Below are 23759 nucleotides of genomic sequence, written 5' to 3' on the forward strand. Positions count from 1 at the left end.
TTGAAAATGATCTTAGAATATGTATGGAATGTGAGGGTTGGAAGAAGTCTTCAAACATAGAAATTTATACCTAAGAAGGGACCTTAAAAAAATTAGAATGTTAGAGCTGAAAAGGAACTATAGAAAATAGAATGTCAGAGCCAAAAAAGAGCTTGCGACATCTCAGGATCTCAGAATATAGATTGTCACGACTGAAAACAACAATACCAACTTAGAATGTCAGAACTGAAAAATACACAGAACACAGGATATTCAGTCCCTCGTTTTACAGAGGCAGAAACGGAGGCCCAGAGGAGTTAAAGCTAGTGATTTGTGCCTTGGCTATGCCATTAGTAACAGAAAAATAGTATCTTATGATTGAGTGTTTAGTTCTTTTACATAATCAGTGGTTATGTAAAACAGTAACTTGACTTTTGACCTCGGTGAGATAATGTAGTTTTCAAGATCCCGTTATTTTCATGCCCTGTAACCATCACCACCCCATACCCACTATCAGCATGAGATCTTCCTTGAAGTGATTGTTAGAGTATTTTTAAAGCTCTATCTTGGATAGAAACAAAGGCAGCAGCAAGTACACCTCAGAGAGGCTAAAAGAGTCTTCATATTCTTCCCTCCTTTTGTCTGTGATGAGGCTCAGTTGGGCACATTCTACTCTTAGAGGCCATCAATGGATGAGATTAGTACAGGAAACTAACTCCCTGCTGGATCTCCTCCTCCTGTGTAGCAGGAGCACATTGTAGAGAATCTCAAAGCCGGACTTTTTAATTCAATCAATTCCCCTTCTTTAAATGATGAAAACTAAAGAGAAAAAAAAATAAGACTTAATACACTGTTCATTTGAGGTCTCTAATTTCTATCCTAGTTTCCCTAGTCTCTGCAGGGCTTCTGCCAGGGAGTAAGAAAGGGCTAATTGGTTTGATGAGTAATTTCCCTTCATTCCCATTTATCTCCTTCCCACCATTCACCAAAGCTATCTTCCAGGACTGGCTCCAGTAGTAACCTTTAAAGCAAAGGAGCTCGGAAAGACCATTATTTTGACCCAAATACAATACTAGCAAGCTTCCCAATGGGCTTTTGATCTGATGGTAGTTGCCCTAGAACAAAAGCAAAACATTTAAGCCTATTTTTCATTCATAGAATAATAATACCTTATAAATGGCATGGCATTTCACCCTTTCTGAAGTACAATTTCATATGGAGTATCTTCTATCTCATATCTAAGATCTCACTTGATCCTAACTACAGCTGTGACCTTAGGCAAATCACTTAAGCATTTTCTCTGATAAAATTATTCTCATTTGGCAAGTAGCAGTCAAAAAAAAAGGTTAATTGGGGTTTAGGTTATTTGAATGAAAGTCTCTGGAGGCAGGCAGTAATCCAGCTGGCTCCAGCCTCATGAGACCACATCTGGAACAGTCAATTCAGAGAACTGTCTTTTGGAAGGACTTGGCAATATCTACGCCAAATCCCTTACCACAGCTTGGCAAATCCACAGGAGAGAACCGATGACAGACAGAGGACAAGGAATAGTGTCTTATGACATCAGAGAAACTGAAGATGATTAGCCTAGAGAAGAAGAAGACATAGAAAGAATATGATTGGGAGAAGAGAGAAGGAGGATAATACTTGAAGTGTTGGAAGAAGGATCAAATTTATGCTGTGTTTCTAGACATTAGAACAAAAGTTGAAACTACAAGGATTATGATTTTAGCTCAGTTTAACTACTTGGGAGACATGTATATACTGATAAATAATGACCAAATTTATACAAAATAAAGTGTTTTCAAGAGGCAAAAATCTGTTAGCAGCTGATGGGATCCAGAGAAGCCTTCTGTAGGAGTGAGAACTTGAACCGGCTTGAAATAAATTATTTCAAAAATGGAGGTAAAGAGGAAGCCCATTGGAGACATGGAGGGACATACAAAGGTGTGACTGTATAGATCAAAACTAGAGACTAGGAAAAATCGAATCCATTCCAGCCAATAATATTTATTTTTTTAAATGTTATAAGTAAAACTAAAACCTCTAGCTAGAGTCATTTGACTAGCATTTATTAAACACCTACTATATGCTAAGAAAAAAATGGGGAGAGAGGAGAGTACAAAAAACTGTTCCTGCTCTCACAGAGCTCTCAAACAACTATGTTAAAAGCAAGATATGTAAAAGATAAATTGACAGTATCTCAGAAGGAAGGTACAAGAAGACCAGGAAAGACTTCTTGACTATAACCAAAGATAATAGGATTTACAACTGAGCAGGGGGAGAACACATTATAAATCATATAAGTCAAACAACCCCCCCCTTTTTTTTTTGCTTTTTGGAGGTGGGAGGGCAGGGCAATTGTGGTAAAGTGACTTGCCCAAGGTCACACAGGTAGTAAGTGTTAAGTGTCTGAGGCCAAATTTGAACTCAGTTCCTCCTGACTTCAGGGCCCGTGCTCCATTCACTGGGCCATCTAGCCACCCTAACCAAACCCATTTTACAGATAAGAAAACCAAAGCTAAGGTTAAGTGATTTGTATATGGTCAGATAGACACCAAAAGAGCAGGGATTCAAACCAAGGAATTCTAACTCCAAATCTATTGAGGCAATCAAACATAAATTCCTAACAATATTAGCAAATTAAAGGCAAACTAATATAAGCATGGCAACTGAGTGGCATAGCAGATAGAGTTCTGGGCTTTGAGTTCAAATGTGGCCTCAGTCATTTACTAGCTACATGACTCCAGGCAAGTCACTTGACCCTGTTTGCCTCATTTTCCTTATCTATAAAATGAGCCAGAGAAGGAAATGGCAAACCACTCCAGTACCTCTGCCAAGATTGGGGGGAGAGAGGGTCATAAACACCATAAGCCTGAAAAACAATTGAAACACACACACACACACAATTAGCATCCCATCTTCCCAGGTGAAACCTTATCATTGACAGAAAGCCAATTTGTTGTTTGAAAGAATTAATATGGACCAATTATTTCCAAATTATACTTAGATTATGGCATAAGCATTGGCACAATGTATCAGAACTGCATTGTATTCAGTGCTGAATTTTGCATGTAGTAACAAGGGTTACAAGATGGTAGGAGATGGGCACCCGCCCTCCACATATAGTATATATAGATAATCATTTATGTGTTTGCATTAGAAGCAGCTAGGTTGCGTACTGGATAGAGCTATGTTTGGTTTTAGAATCAAAAAGATCCAAGTTTGAATTCTTAGAATATCCTCTAAGCCCCAGAAACTAACTAGCTGTGTGATCCTTGGCAAGTCATCTGACCTCTTACCCTACGTTTCTTAAGCTTTAAAATGAGAATAATAATAGCACCTACCTCCTTGAGTTGTGAAGAGATGAAATATTTATAAAGTGCTTTGCAAACCTAGAAGCACTATATAAATGCAAGTAGTAGTAGTAACAGCAGTAGTAGTAGTAGTAGCAATAGTAGCAGTGGTAGTAGCAGTAGTAGTAGCAGTGGTAGTAGTAGTAGCAGCAGGAGCAGCAGTAGTAGTAGTAGTAGCAGTGGTAGTAGCAGTAGCAGTAGCAGTAGTAGCAGTGGTAGTAGTAGTAGTAGTAGTAATAGAGCTGAAATAGAGCTGAATTCTCTTGTTGCCAGATGCCATGCCCATCTGTATTTAGGAAGCCATTAATTTTACCTAAAATTCCACAATAAATAAAGTGTACCACAAATTGAAAGGAATCTAAGGGACAAAAATGTGGCATTGACCTATATCCAAGATAAGCAATCATGGAACCATAAATTTCCTAGATAGAAAGATCCTTAAGGATTATCCAATTACTTTATTTTGCAGAGGAAGTAACTGAAACCCAGAGTAAGGGAAGTGACTTGCCCTGCGTTATATAGGTGTTAAGTAACATCAAGGTAAAATTTAAATCTTTTTTTTAAAATTCATACTGCCATGACACCCACCAGAGCATAAACTCATAAATATGGGATTGGTTCAGTATAGTAGAGGAGTTAGAAAATTTTGTGATATGAGTTGCCTTAGATGAGATCCTTACAATCTGTTTCTATCATGCTGTAAACACTTGGGCAATCACTTGACTGTGGTAATGTTGCCTTGGACAAATTAGAAAAATGGAGAGAGATTTGAAAAGTCAGATACCATAGTCTATGTTAAGTTCATTGAACTTTTGGAACTCGAGGACACCTTAGTGCCTTGTCTGACTCCTTAATTTTATAGGTGAAGAAATCAAAGCCCAATGAGATGTAATTAGCCAAAAATCACATAGCTCATTATGATAAAACTAGGCAAGTTTCCACTTGGGCAAGGATGTATTTATTGATTCTTGATATAAGGCCAGAATCTATAAACTTACAATATAGACATACATGCATACATATTCACCTGAAAATGTCTATCCATTTAGTATATATCAACCAATCAACAAGCATTTAAGCCTACTATGTGAAATCTGTGCCACACATACATACTATTAAATGAAACAACCATTTCTGAAGCCTTAGTACTGCTAACATCCCATTGTGCAGCAGTTCTGGTATGCCAATTGTAGCAACCCAAATTCTGGCATGAAAAATACATATAATTTACAGCATGAGCCCAGACTCATCTGCAGTCATGAATGATCACATCTGAACAGAGATTTCTTTCCTACACCCTCTGAGGAAGGCCATACTAGAACATCATCGTCCCTCTTTATTGGAGCCAAGGCATCTGCACCCAAGATGTGCTTTTTGCCTTCCCTGTATGCCATGTCTAACCTCCAAAGCACCATTGAGAAGCAATAAAAATCACTATTCTACCCATTTCACAGATGAGGAAACTGAGGTACAGAGGAAGGTCCCCAGATAATGTCAGAAGCAGATCTGGATCCCAGGTCCTCCTAATTCCAAACCCATGATGTCCCATGCCTTATTAGCTGGCAAGAAGGGGAAAGACACAGTATAAACTCCAGACTTCTGACATAAATATGTGGAATGTCCCCTCCTAATAAGACATCTCAGCAATGACTTTTTTGCTTATATTCTAGTGCTTGGCACAGTGCCTCCCGCATATTGATTGATTGGATCCCAGCATCTTTAAATGTTTTAATCCACTGCTCATTCTTGTGAAGCTTGTGCACTTTGAAGAATCTTGCCAATTTCAAATAATATGTACAGTGGGTAAAAAAAATCATTTTGGTAATATACATTCTTAATTCCCTTGCATTTGCATAATGTTATCATTAGACTGTTAATCACCAGGGAATCCACACAACAGCGGATGCCTGTTGCTTCTTAGAGGTTGCAGCTACTTTCCTATTTAGTATGTCTCTCCTCACTCTTTTCTTGATGAGTCTTTTATATAAGTACAATGGGGCAGAATCTACCTCCTTAACAATCTAATCCTAGTAAACAATTCTTATTTACAAAATTCTCTACAAGTTATAATGCCTTTCCTCATTTTGTTACTGTTGTACAATCCTGTAAAATGGGCGTAAAATTCTTTGTGACCCCCATTTGGGGTTTTCTTGGCAAAGATTCTAGAGCGGGTTGTCATTTCCTTCTCCAGCTCATTTTATAGATGAGGAAACTGAGAGCATTAAGTGACTTGCCCAGGGTGTCTGAGACTGAACTCAAGGAGAGGAGTCTTCCTGACTCCGCTGTATCCACTGCGCCACCTACCTGCCTACTTTCCTCATAACAACCCTATTTTAGAGAAGAGGTCAGAAATGGAAAAGAGGAGCAAATATTTAAGTAAACAACAGAAGTTTATGGTAAAGGTGAATTGGGCTACCCTGAAGCACAGAGCCAGAAAGTGGAAGAGCCCAGTACCTTGACTTCATGGGGGCTGTTTTTTCTACAGGGTGTTCCTAAAGTCTGAACACATAGGAAATCTCATTAACTATGCATATTTTCAAGAAATAAAATGAATGAAATTTTCAACATTTTATTTAACTAGCATAAATGTTAGCCATGACGATATCATATGGCATAAAAGCTTTCATTAGATATTAGGGACTATTTTCCATATTAATAAGATTAATTTAATTTAATTAATTTGTGAGATTTCCTTTGTGTATCCTGTGTCTTCCTAGGAAATCTCATTTATGCTAATTAAATAAAATGTTGTTGAAAATTTCATTCATTTCATTTCTTGAAAATATGCATAGGTAAAGCACTTCCCTTGGAGCTACGAAAATCAACTCCAAATGACTTTTTAGGCATTTACTAGCTGTTTGATGCAAACAAGTCACTTAGTGTCTCATCTGCAATGATAACACTGAGAGTAGGGAGTTATTATTGAGTATGAGATGAGCTAATAAACATGCAGGACTTTGTAAACTGCTAAGCACTTTAGAAGAGTGGTTCAGTGGATAGTGCATTGAGCATGGAGTCAGAAAGACCTGAGTTCAAGTCTGACTTCAGACACTTACTAGTTGTGTGACCCTGGGCAAGTCACTTAACCTTTATGTGCTTTAATCCACTGGAGAAGGAAATGGCAAACCACTTCAGCATCTTTGCCAAGAAAACCCCATGGACAGTACTAGCCTACTATGGTTCATGGAATCATGAAGAGTCAGACACAACTAAATAACAACAAGAACTCCATAAGTTATGACTTTTATTATTATTATACCTACTATACAATTATGATTAGTATTATGCTATACTTTTATTATATTATACTATACTATATAATAATAATATACAAGAACCCCTTTGGAAAAGAAGTTTTTTGTTAAGTAAGGGAGAAGAGAATATTTTTGTATATTGGGGTGGAGAACCTTCAGCCTTGAGGATACATGTGGCCCTCTAGGTCCTCAAGTGTGACCCTTCGATTGAATCCAAACTTCACAGATCAAATCCCCTTAATTAAAGAATTTATTCTATAAAACTTGGTCTGAGTCAAAATGCTGTACCCAAGGACCTAGAAGGCCAAATATGGCCTCAAGACTGCAGGTTTCCCACCCTTGGTCTAAATAATCACAATAATTTGCATCTGTTATTCTGCTTTAAGGTTCTTATTCATTTTAATTTATTTTTAATTATTATTTTAATTTAGTTTTATTTACTTAAGGTTTATTATTATGATTTCAGGTTTTCAACATGCTTTAGAAATATTATTTTATCCTCATAGCAACCCTGGGAAGTAGGTGATATTCTTATCCCCATTTTACAGACAAGGAAACTGAGGCAGAGAGCGATTTATCCAAAATCACATAGAAGGTAAGCATCTGGAGCCAGATTTGAACTCCAGTCTATCTGACCCAAGGTCCAGCAATCTATCTACTGAGCAAGCTAGTTGGAGAAGTATTAGAAGTGAACCTGAAGACAAAACTTACATCCTCATTAGCAAAGTATCAATCTTCAGTGAAGTCTACAGACTCCCCAGAGGATGAGGCATTCCATCAGCTGGATGCCTTGGCTGCTGGACACTGGGGGGGGGGGGGGGAGGGGGTGGAGAGCAGGGTTTAAAGTCTCGATGTCACACAGACAATTGGCTAAATATTGGTTGCCCTTTCTACTTGAATGTATCAGTGTCCGGCCTGACATTAATCTTTTAAACACATCCAATTAAGGAGGTAAAATGAATGAAGAAATGCCAATAATAAGCACCCCCTCCCTCTTAAATCATTGATGAATTTCCTCTCCAGAGAATATCCCCCTTCGGTTACATTTTCAATTCAATAGGAATTAATTACCATCTACCATGTGCTCAAAGCTGGGAGTCCAAAGATGAAAAATGACAGTCCCTGCCCTAGAGAAGCAAGGACTAGGAATCTACAGGTAAAGAGGTATGGGAAGCATTAATAGAAGCAGCATCTTCCGATCAGTCATCACTATTCAAGGCTCAGAATCTGTCAAGTACAAAAAGAAGTCTGAACAGACCAAGGAAGAATATTAAAGGGAAGTGGAAGGCCTTCCACTGATGGCTGCCTGTTATTTTGGCTCAAAGGGAATTCAGTGTAGCATAGGGTGAAGGAAACCACCCAGTCCTAGAGCCTAGAATAGTAGCATTTGATTCTCATAGGAAGCATCCAGAAAACATGGCCACCATTGGGATAAAGAGGTAGAGGGTTTCTTCTTGAACTTCATATTCATAATATCCTTAAGGATTTAAGCCAAGTTAGGAATGTCCTATCTGCTGTATCAGGCTGATAACTATGGCATTCTGACACAATTAGACTTGACTAGAAGTTTGAAGGGTGCTTGTTTAGTTAGCTTTTATATATAGATACACAGGTGTATGCATTTATGTATGTGTATGCATGTATGAACATGCATATATGTACATGCTCATGTGTGTGCATTCGTGTGTGTGTATATGTACAGAGATTATTCCTATGGTAATCAAAAACTGCTAGAGAGATAGAGAGAAATAGATGGATAGATGTACAAATGGATGGATGGATGACTGGATAGAAGATGGATGGATAGATGATTGGATAATGTATGAATAGATGGATAGAGAGATAGGTAGATTTGCTAACTTTGGAGTAGGGGCTGTCTTGCAAAGTGGAATAGAGAGTCCACCATGGTGCTAGGAAGTGCCAAAAAGTTCTTGTGATCTCTTATAAGTACTGTAGCAAGTCACTTGGGGGAGTGGGGATTAAAGTCTCGATGTCAGTGATTCAGGGTTACTCTCTAAAACCAGAAACTGTAGAGAAGATGAATGTGACCTGCGTCAGCAGAGGGAATTTCCTCACCCAGGAGAGTTCCCCATACCAATAACATCACAGGTCTGCTCACTACCCCAAGCCTTACCATGATGCCTGAACCAATGTTGCTTGTCATCTTAATATTGACCCATGGTCAAAACCTGCTGGAGAATATGAGAGGCTGACTTACCTAAGCTCCCACTAATGAACTGGAACTTGAACTCTAGTCCCTATGTCGCTAGTCAATGCTCTCCCCTCCCCCATATCTTACAGCTTTCATTAACAACAGTTTGTTCTTATTTCATTAAGAGTTTGAAATACTATTTTATCATGTTTTATAAACATGCAGAATTTTTACTTACTTTACTTTGAAACTTATATTGTGTTTATACAGTATAAATTTACACTCTACACTTATACTATGTTTCTCTCCTCCCCATCATGCTATGTTCACATATACTTTCATTCATTCATTGAGCAATTCTATTAAACACCTCCTGTGTACCAGACACTGTGCTATAAAGTGATAAAAAAACAACAACAAAAAAAGGCAATTCTTGGCCTGAAGGAAGATTAAATCTGGTATAAAACAATAAACAGGCACAAACAGCAAAAGCTATCATCATGTATTGCCAGAGCTGGGATGTGCCCTTACACCACATAGAAACCACTTGTTTGACCAGATATGTCTGAGGCTTTTAAAATTATCAAGAACTTTCACTGAATTCAGCTGTTGATTTTTTTTCCCCTCCAACTAAGTCAAGTCTCATTGGGAGGATGAAAACCTCACCTTATTAGATTTGAGAAGAGCCTTGAGGACTTCAGAAAGAAAAAAAAAAAAGCCCAGCCTACAGATAAAGAGAAAATTGACTTGTCCATCACCATGATGAAATAGGAGAAATTTTAAATCATATCAAATAGAAGTTGTCTAATGACACCCAACAGGAAACCCTTCAGATTCTCTTAAATTGAATTTGGATGTGATATCAATAGCTCTGTCAAGAGGGGCTGGAGAAAGTAGCTATCTCATAAATACAGGATGGAAACGGTTTCCTAAGTCTCTCCCTGTTTAAAAAAAATTAAAAACCCAGGCTCTCCTTAAACTACAGTGGGGGAAGGGGGGAATCCTCGATCTCACTGGTACAGGTCCTCTCTCCAGCAATGCCCTTCCCAGTCCACTATACCCTCTTAACCCATGGAAAGCATGTCTGTGCATTAACCACTAATCCCCCAATCAGGAGGCATAAATGGAGGAGTTGCCTTGGGAAAGCTAGGACCATCAAACTAGAGGCCCCAGGGGGTAGTTGGGGGCAGTGACCAGGCCCAGGTCCAGGTAAGACCTGGATTCAAGTCCTGCCTTCTATATATACTGTGTGTATGACTCTGAGTAAGACTTCTGTCTCAGTGCCCCCAGGAAAGGCTTTAATACTATAAGTGAAAGAGAAGGTATAGATACATTAGCACAGAGAGTTTCGGCACAGAGAACAGCCCTAGAACAGGGGCAGATGGGTTGTGCAGAGATTAGACCTCTGGGCCTCTAGTTAAGAAGACCTCAGTTCGAATTCAGCCTCAGAGACCAGATTGTGACCCTGAGCACATCCTTAAAATGGGGATAATAGGAACATCTGGGGCAGCTAGGTTGTTAGTTAGCTAGGTTGTCTAACTAGGTAGTTATGTTGGGGGGTGGACGGGATCCCGATAGGTTCAACAGGGCATCTGGAAAGAATTCAGCTCAGCCTTGCTTGGAGTTAGAGTTGAAAAAGTTTATTGTTACACTCCCATGAGAAGCGGGCAAGAGTCCTTTAGGGGACCTGCGAGTGAGAGGGGTGCATGCTTTTACCTTTAAAGGGTAGGGCTGTCATTGTCAGGGCTGACCTGACAGGAGGGGCCTCAATGCATAGACCAAGAGGAGCATGTGAATAGACAGTTTAGATAAGATTTGGGCCAGGTCCTTAAGGAGACAAAAGGCAAGGATAAAGGAGGGTGTGGGCCAGGTGTGGGAAGGAACCAAGAGATTAAGTAAGAACAAAAGGGGTAGGAAAGGTGTTGCCTAGATGGAATGTGGGATAGGGGGAAGGGGCAGAACTCAAGGGCAGGAAAAGACAAATCACAACTTCACAGACTGGCTCCACAAGTTGGTCCGACCTAGACCCCAGGTACCCCATCAGTTAGACCTCTAGATTTAGCATCAGGAAGACCTGACTTCAAATTTTACCTCAGATACTTGTGTGACCCTAGGCAAGTCATTTAACCCAATTCGCCTCAGTATTTTTATCTATAAAATGAGTTGGAGAAGGAAACAGCAAACCACTCCAGCATCTTTCCCCCAAAAAACCCAAAGAATAGAATAAGACAAACACCTCCAGGCCAATTTCTTGGAGTCGGGGTAAAAAAGAGAGGGAAAATAAGGAAAGTGTTCTCTCCCTGGTGTAGTTCATGGTGCCCAAGTTTTGGATGAATTGTGATCTTCACCTTCTGGACACAATTGAAAAGAGTAAGCCAGAAGTCTAGTGAGCCTCAATCTGGCCAGTTTTAAAGACACAGCCTTTCTGGATAAGCTGTTAATCAAAGAAGGCCAGGAGGCTGCAACCCCCTTGGCAGGGGATGTTGGTGCTTCTATCTCAGCCAATGTGGGCAGGCCCAGACGAGCTAAATGCTCTTCCTCTTCACCTCATTACCCGGCTTCCATAGTGTCCTTTAAGACTCTACTCAAATCAGTTTTGTCTTCTTCCACTTTGTCCCACCTTTACTGGTGTCTCCCTTCCACCACTCCCATCCCCCATCCCTAGGCTGAAGTCTTTCCCCTGAGATTTTCTCCCCTTGCATCGGATGCAGGTGCTACATCCCTGATAGTTTGCTTGCCCTCTCCCTTTTAGAATGTAAGTTCCTTGAGAGGGGGGATTATGTTTTTTCTTTTCCTTGTATCCCAAGAATTTAGCCCAGTGCTTAGCATATAAATAAGGGTTTAATGCTTATTTCTAGAACAAATAAATGAATGATAAAATGACCCTTTTCCTAGTGCTTGTGAAAATTATCCAATATTGATGGTTATCTTTGAAAATACTTTTTTTGTTTGTTTTTTTGTGTGGGTGTTAAGTGTCTGAGGCCTGAACTGAACTCCGGTCCTCCTGACTCCGGGCCAGAGCTTTACTCACTGCACCACCTAGCTGCCCCACTTTGAAAATACTTTTGCTGTCTTCCTGATGCCATTTGGGCTTCTTGGCAGAGATACTGGCATGATCTGCCATTTCCTTCTCCAGCTCATTTTTTTTACAGATGAGGAAACTGAGGCAAACAGGGTTTAGTGACTTGCCCACAGTCACATAGCTAGGAAGTGTCTGAGGCCAGATCTGAACTCAGGAAAATAAGTCTTCCTGATTCTAGGCCCAGCACTCTATCCACCACACCACTTAGCTGCCCAAATACTACTGAAAATACTAGCCTATGTGAAAATAGTAAGATGGGCCTTCTGAGTTCCAAAGTTGCCTCTGTGTGGCCTTGGGCAAATGTTATAGGAATGTAAATTTTTAAGATCTTCCCTGCCCCTAGGCTTAAGTACACCTAGAGCCTGTGGTGGGAGATTTGTTTCTCAGGAGATACTTTGTGATTAGGCAGTGGGTTAAGAAGGTTGTTATATTCTCTGAGCCAGGAAAAGGCTATAGAAGCCCTGATGTGAGGCTTTGCTTTGGGGCTCACTTTGAGAAGTGTTGTGTGATTTGACCAGATGAGACTCTGGGCAGCCCTTGTTGAGAGACCCCTGCTTTGAAAACCCAAATGTTGATACTTCCTTCTCTGGTAACTGTGATTTGGTATGGATGTAATGGTTGGATGGTTAGTAAAGCTGTCTGCTGAAATGTTCTTGTAACTTATGCTTATAACCTCTGTATACTCTATAATTCGGGGTGCTGAACTTTTCCCCCCGAACCAGGTAAATGATATATGTTTGATTGATTAAAGTAAGCTTGTTAACCTATTTTAAGTTGCTTTCCTTTAGCAAAACAGATCTAAGAACCTGTGTTGGCAGCCACCCTGGGGATGCTGGGGTGCTTGCTGCTACAGCAAATCACATTCCATCCCTGGGCCCAATTTGTAAAAAGGGTCTCAAGACTCTTTTTGGTCTAATTTCTACTATTAGGGAGCATTTTAGCTTGAGTCCAATCTGAAAAAGGCCACCAGAGAACTGAAGAAGGCCCAGGGGCAAAGACCAAGGTCAGAAGTGGGAAACTTACATCCTGGAGTGATGGGGAGTTCCTGGGAAGTCTCAGGAGTCACAGGTGGCCTGGACCCAAGGCTGATACCAGACTCTCTGGGAAATCCCTGGTGTGAAGAGGCCAGTAACATTTATTAAGTTCCTACTGTATGCAAGGTCTTTTATTCCATTCCAGGGGAAATAAAAAGTTTGGCTCCCAAAAGAAACAGAGTTAAGTAAATTGTCAGGCCTACCTTCACATCATCTCTCCTTCTAGCTTCTTTTCTTCATTCACAAATCGCCTTAGCGCAGAACTCTGTCACCTCTTATTTCTGTGCTCATCTCTCCATTCTACTCTGCCCTCCTTGCTTCTGTTTGTCCCACACATTGTGCCTTACGCACAACTTCAAGCATGTCATTTTAATTTAATTCACCGAGCGCGTGTTCAGGTTTTACTATGTACAAAACACTGTCCACGACCCCTTCCAAACTTCCAAACTCCATAAAATCCTATAATCCTATTGATCCATGTAAACAGCTGTCAGGATGTAAACAGATGCCCAGGACCTATGGACATCGAGGTAAGCACTCCATCTCCATAGCTAAAGCCAACCATTCTCTTTCCTAAAGCCAAAGTCAGTCAGTCTTATTCAAAGGTCCCAGCATAAATTCTCTCTCCTGGGCTTCCTTCCCTCTTGTCATGTTTTCAAGAATCATAGAATATTAGAAAGGAAAGAGACCATTCATCTGCTCCAACTTCCTTATTTTACAGATGAGGAAACTGAGGTCCATTGAGTTGATGTGACTTGTTCAGGATAATAGAAGTTTGAGAAACAGCGGGGTCACTGAAGCCAGATCACAGAATACGAGAAGAGAAAAATTTAAGAAAACTGGAAAAGGTAGAAAGGGACCAGGTTGTGAAGGGCTGTCATGCCAAACAGGGTATTATATTTGATCCTGAATGTAAGAGGGAACCATTGGAATTTATTGATTCTAGAGTAATATTTAGTCTGAGGAAACTGAGACCCAAAGACGGAAAGGAAATTGATCCAAGTTATACAACAAATGAGTGATTGGCCGAGATGGTACCAGGGCCCAGGTCTCCCCTCACCATGTCCAGATCTTTCCACTATATTGCCATCAGATTTCCTTATGGAGTTATGTACACATTTATTGATTAATTAGTCTCTTTGCTGGAAATTATGACCCTTTTTGAACAACATAGTAAAATCAATAAAGTTTGTGTTAAATATTTCTGGGCACTGTATATTGGTCAATGTTGTCCCAGCTCCTCATTACAATCCGGGTTCCTTGATTAATGTGACAGAGATGGCCTTAGTGAGGCCTGAAGTCACACGTCCTATGATGAATGCTCTTGGTTGGTCCTAGTGGCTTAGCAAATGTAAGGCCCAGGGCTCCAGACCTCCCACTAAGTTGTAAATGAAATTAAGAAGCTGCTTCTTCCTCTCTTTGCCATGACCCATGATGAAGAGCACTGGGAAGAGAGACAAGCTGAAAAAAGGTTAATCCAACAATAACCTGAAGGCATCTTTATGGGAAAGCAATTACCTACTCATTTGGCAATTAATAATAGACCAAGGGGAGCCCCTGCTCAGTCTTTGCTCAGGAAAAGTCTGCTCTAACTGGAACAAAGAAAACCGGTAATAACTGAAATGTGATTGCCTTGTCATCAGGGAGATAACTCAGCTTCTGAGTGGAATGGTCCCTGTTAATATGAAAGGTGATAGGTTTGTCATCTATAGTGGGACAAGTAGAGGGCCTAAACCAGACTCACAAGGAGGGCAGGGTGCATTGAGATACAGAAGAGGTTACAGGAGACCCTAATTTAGGACAAGGTGAATGAATGAATGAATGAATAGGCATTTATTAAGTGTCTACCAAATAGGCAAAAGAGAAACAAGCTCTATCTTCGAAAAAGTTTAGACTATAAACTATTATAAACCATAACTATAGAATATAAACTACAAATTGTTAGACTATAATCTGGTGATATAATATATAGAGGAGTGGGAAGCAGGGAAGGAAATTTTGGCCTGCGCAGTCAGACTGTAAGTAAGCTCATGGACGAGCATTTAGGATTAACAATAACAGTAGCATACGGTACAACATTTGACACAGTGACATCTAAAAACAGCTTAACGTACCAGGCAGAGTTCTGGAGTAGGAGTTGGAAAGCGGAGCCCCCAACTTGGCCCATCATTCGCTAGCAGAGCCTGGTGGGCTGAGCAGCAAATGCTTCACAGAACTGGGGCATAATTTCCTCAGCTATAAATGTGGGTCCTTAAAAATCCTACAAAAACCATGCTCATAAACCTCAAAGTGCTTTTGAACGTAAGCAATGCAAGAATTTGTTTTGCTTGGTTATTCAAATTTGTAACAAGGGCTTTGTTTTTTATTTCTTTTTCCAAAGGAGGTGGGAGGAAGGTGAGGATGGTGTAGTGGTGAGGAGGAAAGAAAATAAATGCTTATTAATTGAAAAAAAAAAATTAAAGGTGGGAATTATGAAAGTTACTATTGTAGTCTTAAAGTCATTTCATATCCATAATCTCACTTGATCCTCCTAAAGCTTGGGAAGGAGGTAGAGAGGCATTTTTATCTTGTTTTTAAACTGAACCTGTCATTTCATTGGTAAAGGGAGCTCCCAGGGGAAAATTGCCTCTACCAACAGGAATCAGTCCCCTCTACTAGTTCATTGCCTGGGAAACTGAGAAGTTAAGTAACTTCCCAGGGTCACAAAGTCCAGTATGTGCTTAAATCCAGGTATTCAGGTCTCTAGACTCTATACCACACTGACTCAAAATTCTAGCTTCAAATCCTGCCTTGGACATATATACAAGCATGGGTGAGTCAATTGCTCTGGGTCTCTGTGAAATGAGGACATTGGGGGACTATAGAACTTCCCTTCTAGCTCTAGGAAATTAGTTCAATTGAATTACATGCAGTGGGTGCTTAATAAATGCTCATATAAATTTACAAAGATTTTCCTAACCACAGGACAGAAAGTGCATTAGGTGGCCTTGTGAGTTTACCATTAGAAGTGTGAAGGCAAAAGCTTACTAGTGATGGTAAAGAGGATATTCTCTCTCTGGATGAGATCATTCTTAAATATAAATATTTATATAGGGCTTTAAGGTTTGAAAAATGCTTTACAAATATTATCATATTTAATCTTCACAACATCCCTAACAGGCAAGAGCTATTATTATCTTCATTTTATAGATGAGGCTGAGTGGATAAATGACTTGCCATGGGTCACAGCTAGTAAGTATTTGAGATTAAATTGGAACTCAGGTCTTCCTGACTCTAGGTCAAGTGCTCTATCCACTTCACCAACTCACTGGGTCTCTGTTGTTAGCAATCCTGATATCCAGCGATCTCAAATTATCATGTATATGGCTCAACTGTTTACATATTGTACCTCTCTCCCTTCCCCAGAATAATGTAAACGGCTTAGGGGACAGGAATAGTTTTTCATTTTGACATCATATTCCCAGAACCTGAAACAATACTTTATTTTACTGAATAAATGTTTTTTTTAATTACCTTGTATTAGATCTCAACACATCATGAAAACTAAGAGAATCTCACCCACCCCATCCCTATAAAACATTAGGAACCTCTGATATATCATAAGTCAAAGAAAGAAACTCTAACAACATTATTCAAATAGGGTAATTTTATTAATAATACACATTGATGTGTCACGCCATGGGGCGCCAGTCAGTATCTACACCACATAAGACATTAGGAGAATTAAATAGAAAGGCAGAAAGTTCAAATGAAGCAACTAGGAAATGATATCAATGGGGCCTCCATTTCAAACTTTAAAAAACAAAAGCTTTTTTTTTTACATGTTTTCCATGAATTAAATACACTGAGAAACAGTTAAAAGAATATATTTACAGTCAATTATCATGGGCACTGCCAACAAAGTCAATAAAAAAACAATAAACCAAAAAATTCTTTTCATGTTCCTTGCTTGTTTCTTTTACAGAGAATTTTAAATACGATTTTGTTTTTAGAAAATACAATAAGGAAATAATTACATTCTTAATATGAGAACATTATTTTACAACATATAACCATGGTCAATTAATTTTGAAAGTGTCTAGAAATGAAAAAAAAATTGGTGCTGAATGAAACGTTAATGATCTCTTGGTTAGAAAAATTGACACACAATTATCCCATTAAAAAAAAATACCCACCAGCTTTGGTCCCTCAAAATTATAATCTGATGATCCCTGTTTAAAAAATACTTTCCATGATCAAAACATACCTGATAGCATCATAGCATCTATGTATAGAAATGTGAATAGTTTGGGAAGTACAGATCTGCAACTATTTCAGGCAAAGGTGTGCAGTGATATACTCAAGGACAATTTCCTATTTTAAAAAGGTAGCTTTCCTAGTCAAAAAAAAAAAAGGATTTTCCTCTTTATCACATGGATTTACAAACAGGCAGGTTGTATTTCTGGGAGATAAGAATTCTGCCCAACATAGATTAACAAGTTTATTTCACAGTCTGGATGGACACAGTCTTTCAAGAGGCTCTGAAACAAAACTCAAGTTGTTCCTTCCAAACTGTGCCATGAATTGGAAATACCTAACACTTTCATCAAAAATTTGACATTAGAAAATAGTCTACATGATGACAGACCCATCTTAAAATGTCTGGAAATGTAGGAAAATGCTATTTAAAAGCTACCACAATATTTGTCTGTTAGTGAGGAGGTACCGTGTCTGATATGAGAATGATAGAAGGTTTAATGGGAATATTCTTCCTAGATGTGTCTTATTGAAATTAACAGCTATTATGTGCATGCTATTGTTACATCATGAGCTCCCAAATGGACCTAAATTAAATATGGAACCACGTAATTAATTTTCTGGGACCACAACCTCATTTTTCTCAAGTTGCTAACAGACATCCACCCCTGTGCTCTGATCATGTCAATACCTTAATTTGGAGTTTCCCATCATGACCATGTGTAGGTGGGTTGGCCTAAAATACTGCCAGGTAATCAACATCCAGCAGATTCCAGCTACAACTTTTACCACAAAGGCAGGAGACTGTTTTCTGCTAATCTGAGATGGACTGGAAAAAAAATGAGTGCTAGCTCTCTCTAACATTCTCCAAGTGGTCGCCTGGGAAGGTCTTACACTAATTTCAACCATTTGCTAATGTAAGAACCTTTCTCAACTCCTCTTTTGGAATTCAGCAACCCATTTTTTTTTCTTCTCCAAAACAACTTTCCCCAGTCAACCGGAACAGGGTCAGATGATCTAGGTTTAAGTTCCAGCTCTGAATAGCTCTACCCTTGGGCAAGCCCTTCTCAGCCTCAAATTCCTCATTAATAGAGGCATTAATATTTGGCCTAGTTATACTCAAAGGGCTATCATAAGGAATGTTCTTTGTAAACTGTAAGAATGAAGACTATCATTTTTAATGGATGGATTTTATTTTGGCAAAGCCCCAGAAGTCACTTGGTATAATACAGATTAAATAAGATTTTTCTAGTTGAAGAGGAGCTGCTATTATAAAATATTAAGACCGAGTTTATTCCATGGCTCCCATGTCATTCCTGAAGGATATTCCCACAGAGGCATTTCAGATAGATTTTGAGCACTAGGCCCTTAAGAAATGTTTCTTGATCTGACAGAATGTAAACTTCTCAGGGCTATTTGATTTTTGTTTTTGTATCCCCAGTGCCTAGTACAGAGTAGGTGATTAATAAATGCTTGTTGATTAACTGATTAAGCCTCTGGTCTCCCAAGGTAGTTATATTAATGGGGCTAGCCCTCTTTTTGTATGTCTCTTAGCTTGACAATCATACCTCCTACTCTACAGCTACAAGGACATATCGCTGGCCTTCCAGGGGTAGGGGAAACTCTCAGCTTTGGCCATAGGGTTACCTGTGTCTGGATAGATTTAAACCCTCCACATAGGTGGTGATGAAAGGAAACCCTTTGGATATTCTACTGAACACTCCATACCATAGGTATGTTTGAATTCTTGATGGCATGACAGCCAAAAATAATATAGAGGGTGGATCTTGAGAGAAAATAGTGCCCCATCAATATAGAGTTAAAGGAAGGAAAATGGGTCTTTCCAGTACAGGGTTTCAAAGAACAAGCATACTCTTGAGCAGAGCACTGTCACGAGCCAGCTAAGGTTGGCCACCTGCCTCCTTTCCCAAGATAGGATCTTCGAAGGCTGGTACTACCAGTCAGGCGTTGGTGCTACTGCTCAACCATAAATATGGGTCCTGTCTGTGATCTGAAGAAACATCTTTAACATAATTGGGAAGGACAATGCCAGTGTAAGGTAAAGACCTAGGAGGAGATGGTTACTCTTCCTAGACCATCCTCCATAAGGGCTCCAAAAACCCCACTGGGCTCACATCTGCCCTTAGGATGCCAAGATGGCCGGTGAACAGGATGTGTGTGGAGCACATTTGGGAGGGTGTGTGCCAAGGGAAGTGATATCACCCTCTAAATTCTGACAAGAAGCCTAATTTGTATCTTAAATATGTACAGATATAAATTAAAAACAATATTTATTGAAAATATACAAATAAATAACTTACTTTGAAGCAAAATGCCTAAACTCACTTTCTAATCAAACTTTTTTTTATTCTTAAATATTAAGGGGAACACTGGAATATCATCATGTGATATTCCCATGGTTATGTGCTTCTTCTATGGGGTGGCTCATTTAAAGTGGGCTCCATTGAACGTCACATAGTTTTTGAGTGGGTTTGCTTTTAAGTGGGCCACCCAGTTTAAAATGTTCACAACTGAAAATGGATTACAAAGGAAAAAATTAGGACGGGAGTCAGAAGAGTTGGGGGTATTCCTGGCTCCGCCAATAACCAGCTGTGTGACTCTTCCGAGCCTTAGTTTCCTTAACAATAAAATGAGAGGATTGGATTAGAGCAGTAGTTCTTAATCGTTTCTGTCACAGACCGTTTTGACAGACCGGTGAAGCCTTTGGACTCCTCCTCAGAATAATAGTTTTAAATACATAAAGTAAAATACATAGGATTCAAAAGGAAAACAATTACATGGAAACACAGTTATCAATTGAAAAATGACAGACACAAGGAAGGTCATGGACCCTAAGTTAAGAACTGTTGGATTACAGGATCTTTGAGGCCCCTCTGGCTCCAAAATTCTAGGATTCCATGTTGGCATTTTGCCACCACGTCATCAAGACTGTTGCATGCTAGAGTTATCAGCACCATAATAATAAAAGAATTAGGATTAAGAGTAGAGGTTTATTATTTTACCTTTCTTTGTACCTAGATATTAGGTTAAAACAATCAGAGCTCTATATTGTATTCCTGGACAAAGAAAAGGCTGCCAATCAAGAGAACAGAGGGGATAATGATCCAGTGCCCTTCATGACTCTGCTCTCTAGATGACTAGAAGACTAGATGTCTTCAAACAGAAGATCACAGGTTATAGAGCTGAAAGGGGCCTTTTTACAGAGCAGGAGGCTGAGATCCAGAGGAGGGTAGTAATTTGCATAAGGTCACATAGTTACAAAGTAGAAAAGCTGGGATTTGAACTGAGGTTCTCTGACTTCAAATCCAGTGCTCTTTAAAGGATTCTGATAGGCTGGTCATCCCCTAAGTAGGGAGGCCTGCTTCAGGATTCGGTGAGCTACATGGACTCTGAGGTCTCCCTGCAAACCCAAAGTCAACTATTCTGTGACTTGGCCTAAAGATGACAAAATCTCAGCATGCCAATTTTGTACTTTAAAAAAATAAAGGGAAACATTTGTTCCCGTTGAACAAGATATACTATCGGCCAATCCTTGAAAGAAGGAAAATTGTTGTAGACTGAACTGTTAATCTTTAGGGAGAATTTTCACATTTCTTCAGGGATAAAAAATGGGCATGGTTTTGATTAATCGACAATGGACAAATTTCACACCAGCTCCCTCACCCAATGCCCCAGGTCATCCAAAAGAAAAATTTCCACAAGTACCTTCCTTGGGGAGTTAAAGCTTCCAGTTCACATGTCCAAACATTTGCAGGATCTTTCTTCTTCCCCTATAGAGAAATTGCTCTTCAAAGACCTGTAGTAAAACTATGGATCCTCTCACTTAGCTCCACCATTTTAAGGAATTTCTTTTAGGGGATCAAAAGTAATAAACATTAATGCCAATTTCTTGAATTTCTCAGCATTTGCTTGAGCCAAACCTTGATAAACCAGAATATTAAAGGTACTAGGGGGTCTTCTGAGTAATTAGGCCAAGAACTGCCTTGTGTTTTGACCTTTGCTATTTAAAATCTTTCTAAAACTTCAGCATCTACTTTCTCATTTTAGTATAGAGAGGCTTAGCAAATGTTTCTCCTTTGTAAAATAAGGAGGTTGGGTGAGATGATTTCTCAGACCCTTTTCAGCTCCGATATTGATAGGATCATAGTATCACAGATGGAAAAAAAAAATCATTCCACTCCATCCAACCTTTTCATTGTACAGATGAGAAGATTTGAGTTCCAGAGATTTGGCCAAGATCACAGGTTAGGAATATGGTTGATAAATGAATACAGGCCCTTTGACTCCATATCCAATGTTCTTTGTATGATACTAAAAGTAATTTATGCCCCCTCCCCTATGATCCCAATCAGAATCATGCTTTTTAACATTAATTCTTCTTATTTAGACAGTATAAGACTGAGTCAAATGTATGCTGACCTTATAGCATTCTTTGAATAAATATTTGATATCAGCTTGTTTCCTTCACTTTCCTTCATTCAAGAAAAATTTATTGAGTAATTTCTATATGTGATTAAGAACTGTGTGAGGAAGAGGAATAAAACACTCAAGTCCCTCCTGTTTTCTTGTTCGACTAATTCTCATAAAACTCTCAGCTCACTGAGGTGCCCATTACATTTATTTTCAGAGAGAAAGAGCTGAACTGTTCTTAGTAGGGAATATTTCTATGAGCTGATGCTTTAGGTAATAAAGGAAAACCTTTGGTTCTTTGAATAACAACTGTCATCTGGTTAGTTAGTCAGCATACTATACTTTTCCCAAGGCAAATAATTCTGGATAGTAACACGCTTGGGCCTAGAGAAGAAAGGGAGGCAACAAGATTTGGGACAGAAAACAATGGATTAGGAGGTAGAAGGCCTATGTGATCTTGATCAATGCTTCTACTTTCTAGGTCTCAATTTCCATCACTGTAAAATGAGGGGTGTAACTTCCAGCTCTGACAGTCTATTTTCCAAGCAATCTTCTTGCTGTTATATTAGGAGAAATCCAGTTCTCAGATCCGCCATCTTTTGTACCACTGTTAGCACTTTTCTCTTCTTGATGTACTGAACCCACACCCCTTTCCACAAAAAAATAAACTTAAATTAAAAAATTTAAATGTGGAATATATCATCTTAAAGACCTACGAAGCCACCATTCCTTACAGGCCTGCTGCTGGGAAGAAGAAAAAAATAAAAAATACAGTCAAGTCTGGTAGCATATTAAGGCTCCAGATCAATAAATCAAAGAGAAGGGCCTGGAAGTGTCCCAAACCCACTTTCTTCCCAGGGTCAGAACTCATCAAAAGATTGATCCAACCAAATCCATCAGGGCTGATAAGCTGTGGCATTTGCAACTTCATCAGGTAGTAAATCAAACTTGCTTCTCTTCTGTCAGAATCACGTGTAGTGACAGCTCTTGGGGAAGGGGAGGATCGAAACCATGGGGATTTGAGAGGCAGGAAGAAGCGGGAGAAGGAATGTAGGGTGGGGAAGGGAGGTCAAACTAATGAATCAAAGTATTAAAAGCACTTTGCCGCCTTTCAAAAGCAGTACAAAATACAAACTATGATACAAAAGATCTCTGAAGATGCCAGGTGCTTTTAGAAAAACCACACACGTACACAATACACAATAGAGAGAAACATTATTTTAAAAAATGCAGCTAAAAAATGGCAGCTTTTCATGTCCCAGTGAGAAAAGCATCTGTCCAAAGGTGGGGAGGAAAGAGGAGAGTAAGAATTGTTTCACATTACAAGTTATTTCATTCCAAAATTTCTAATGACTAGGGGGAAAGGGCACGAGTTGGGGTGCATAGGGGTTTGGGAGAGAGGAGAGGGAGGAGAGGGATCTCCTGGACCAGACATTCAGCTCATGCCAGCAGTCCTATCACATTGATCAACATGCTTCCTGACACTCTTTTTCAAATAAGACCGTCCACGAGGGATCAGATCCTGGCTCTGTCCACACCTAGAGCCATCCTCAACTGTGGGAATCCTACTATAAAACTCCCCCAGATGCCAATCCAAGAATTTTGCCTGGGGCTCATCCAGCTTCACACTCCTGTGATCAGGTTCAATTTGAGCCAAGGCAATTGAAAGTCATTACTTAATTAGTTAAAAAGACATAACCCTTCCCATCTTTTGCTCCTTTTCTAACACTTATCTTTGTTCTGTTTTTAGGGTATTTTGTGTGTGTGATTTATTTTTGCCTTCTTCATTAAACAAAGTTGGAAATGAGAGTGTCACAAGTAATAATAATCATTTTAAAAGGGCACCATATACAGTAGAAAGAGTGTACAAGTGGAGTGAGAGCCAAGCTACTGGCACCTGAGCAGAATTATAAAACCTCGGGTGCTGTCTTGCTTGACGTCACGTTTAGAGTTGAGTCTCCTGTTGTCTGAGTCTTGAATGAGAGGATGTAAGGCCTTCTAGAAGGTGTGTGCATTTTTTTCACCATTCTCTTTATGTCCCATTTTTCAATTCCCATTCCTAGAAATAGAAACAGAAAGAGCGAAATAAATAAAAAGATATGGTCAGAGATCTTCATTCCAAGAACTAGAAGTAGTAGTTTAACTAATTTAATTCAGCTTGATCTATTAAGTGACTGCTATTTGCAAGACCCTGTGTAAGCCATAGCCTAAATTATTTTAATTTTTTATTGCTGC

At 39.4% G+C, this 23759-nt stretch overlaps 1 protein-coding gene across 9 annotated transcripts in view; it reads right to left on the reverse strand.

The window, feature by feature from the left end:
• Positions 1-16485: 16485 nt before the first annotated feature.
• The window catches only part of AFAP1 (actin filament associated protein 1), a 271615-nt gene continuing 264341 nt past the window's right edge, over positions 16486-23759 (reverse strand). For all 9 annotated transcript variants that reach the window (XM_069070333.1, XM_069070372.1, XM_069070351.1 and 6 more), the window contains one exon: positions 16486-23583. In XM_069070333.1, the coding sequence (XP_068926434.1) occupies positions 23557-23583 (27 nt within the window). In that variant the 3' untranslated portion in view covers positions 16486-23556. The remainder of the gene's footprint in view (positions 23584-23759) is intronic.

The sequence above is a fragment of the Petaurus breviceps genome, unplaced genomic scaffold, assembly GCF_028583685.1.
Source record: "Petaurus breviceps papuanus isolate PSGF00001 unplaced genomic scaffold, PetGlider_PUasm1.0 140, whole genome shotgun sequence".
NCBI lineage: Eukaryota > Metazoa > Chordata > Mammalia > Diprotodontia > Petauridae > Petaurus > Petaurus breviceps.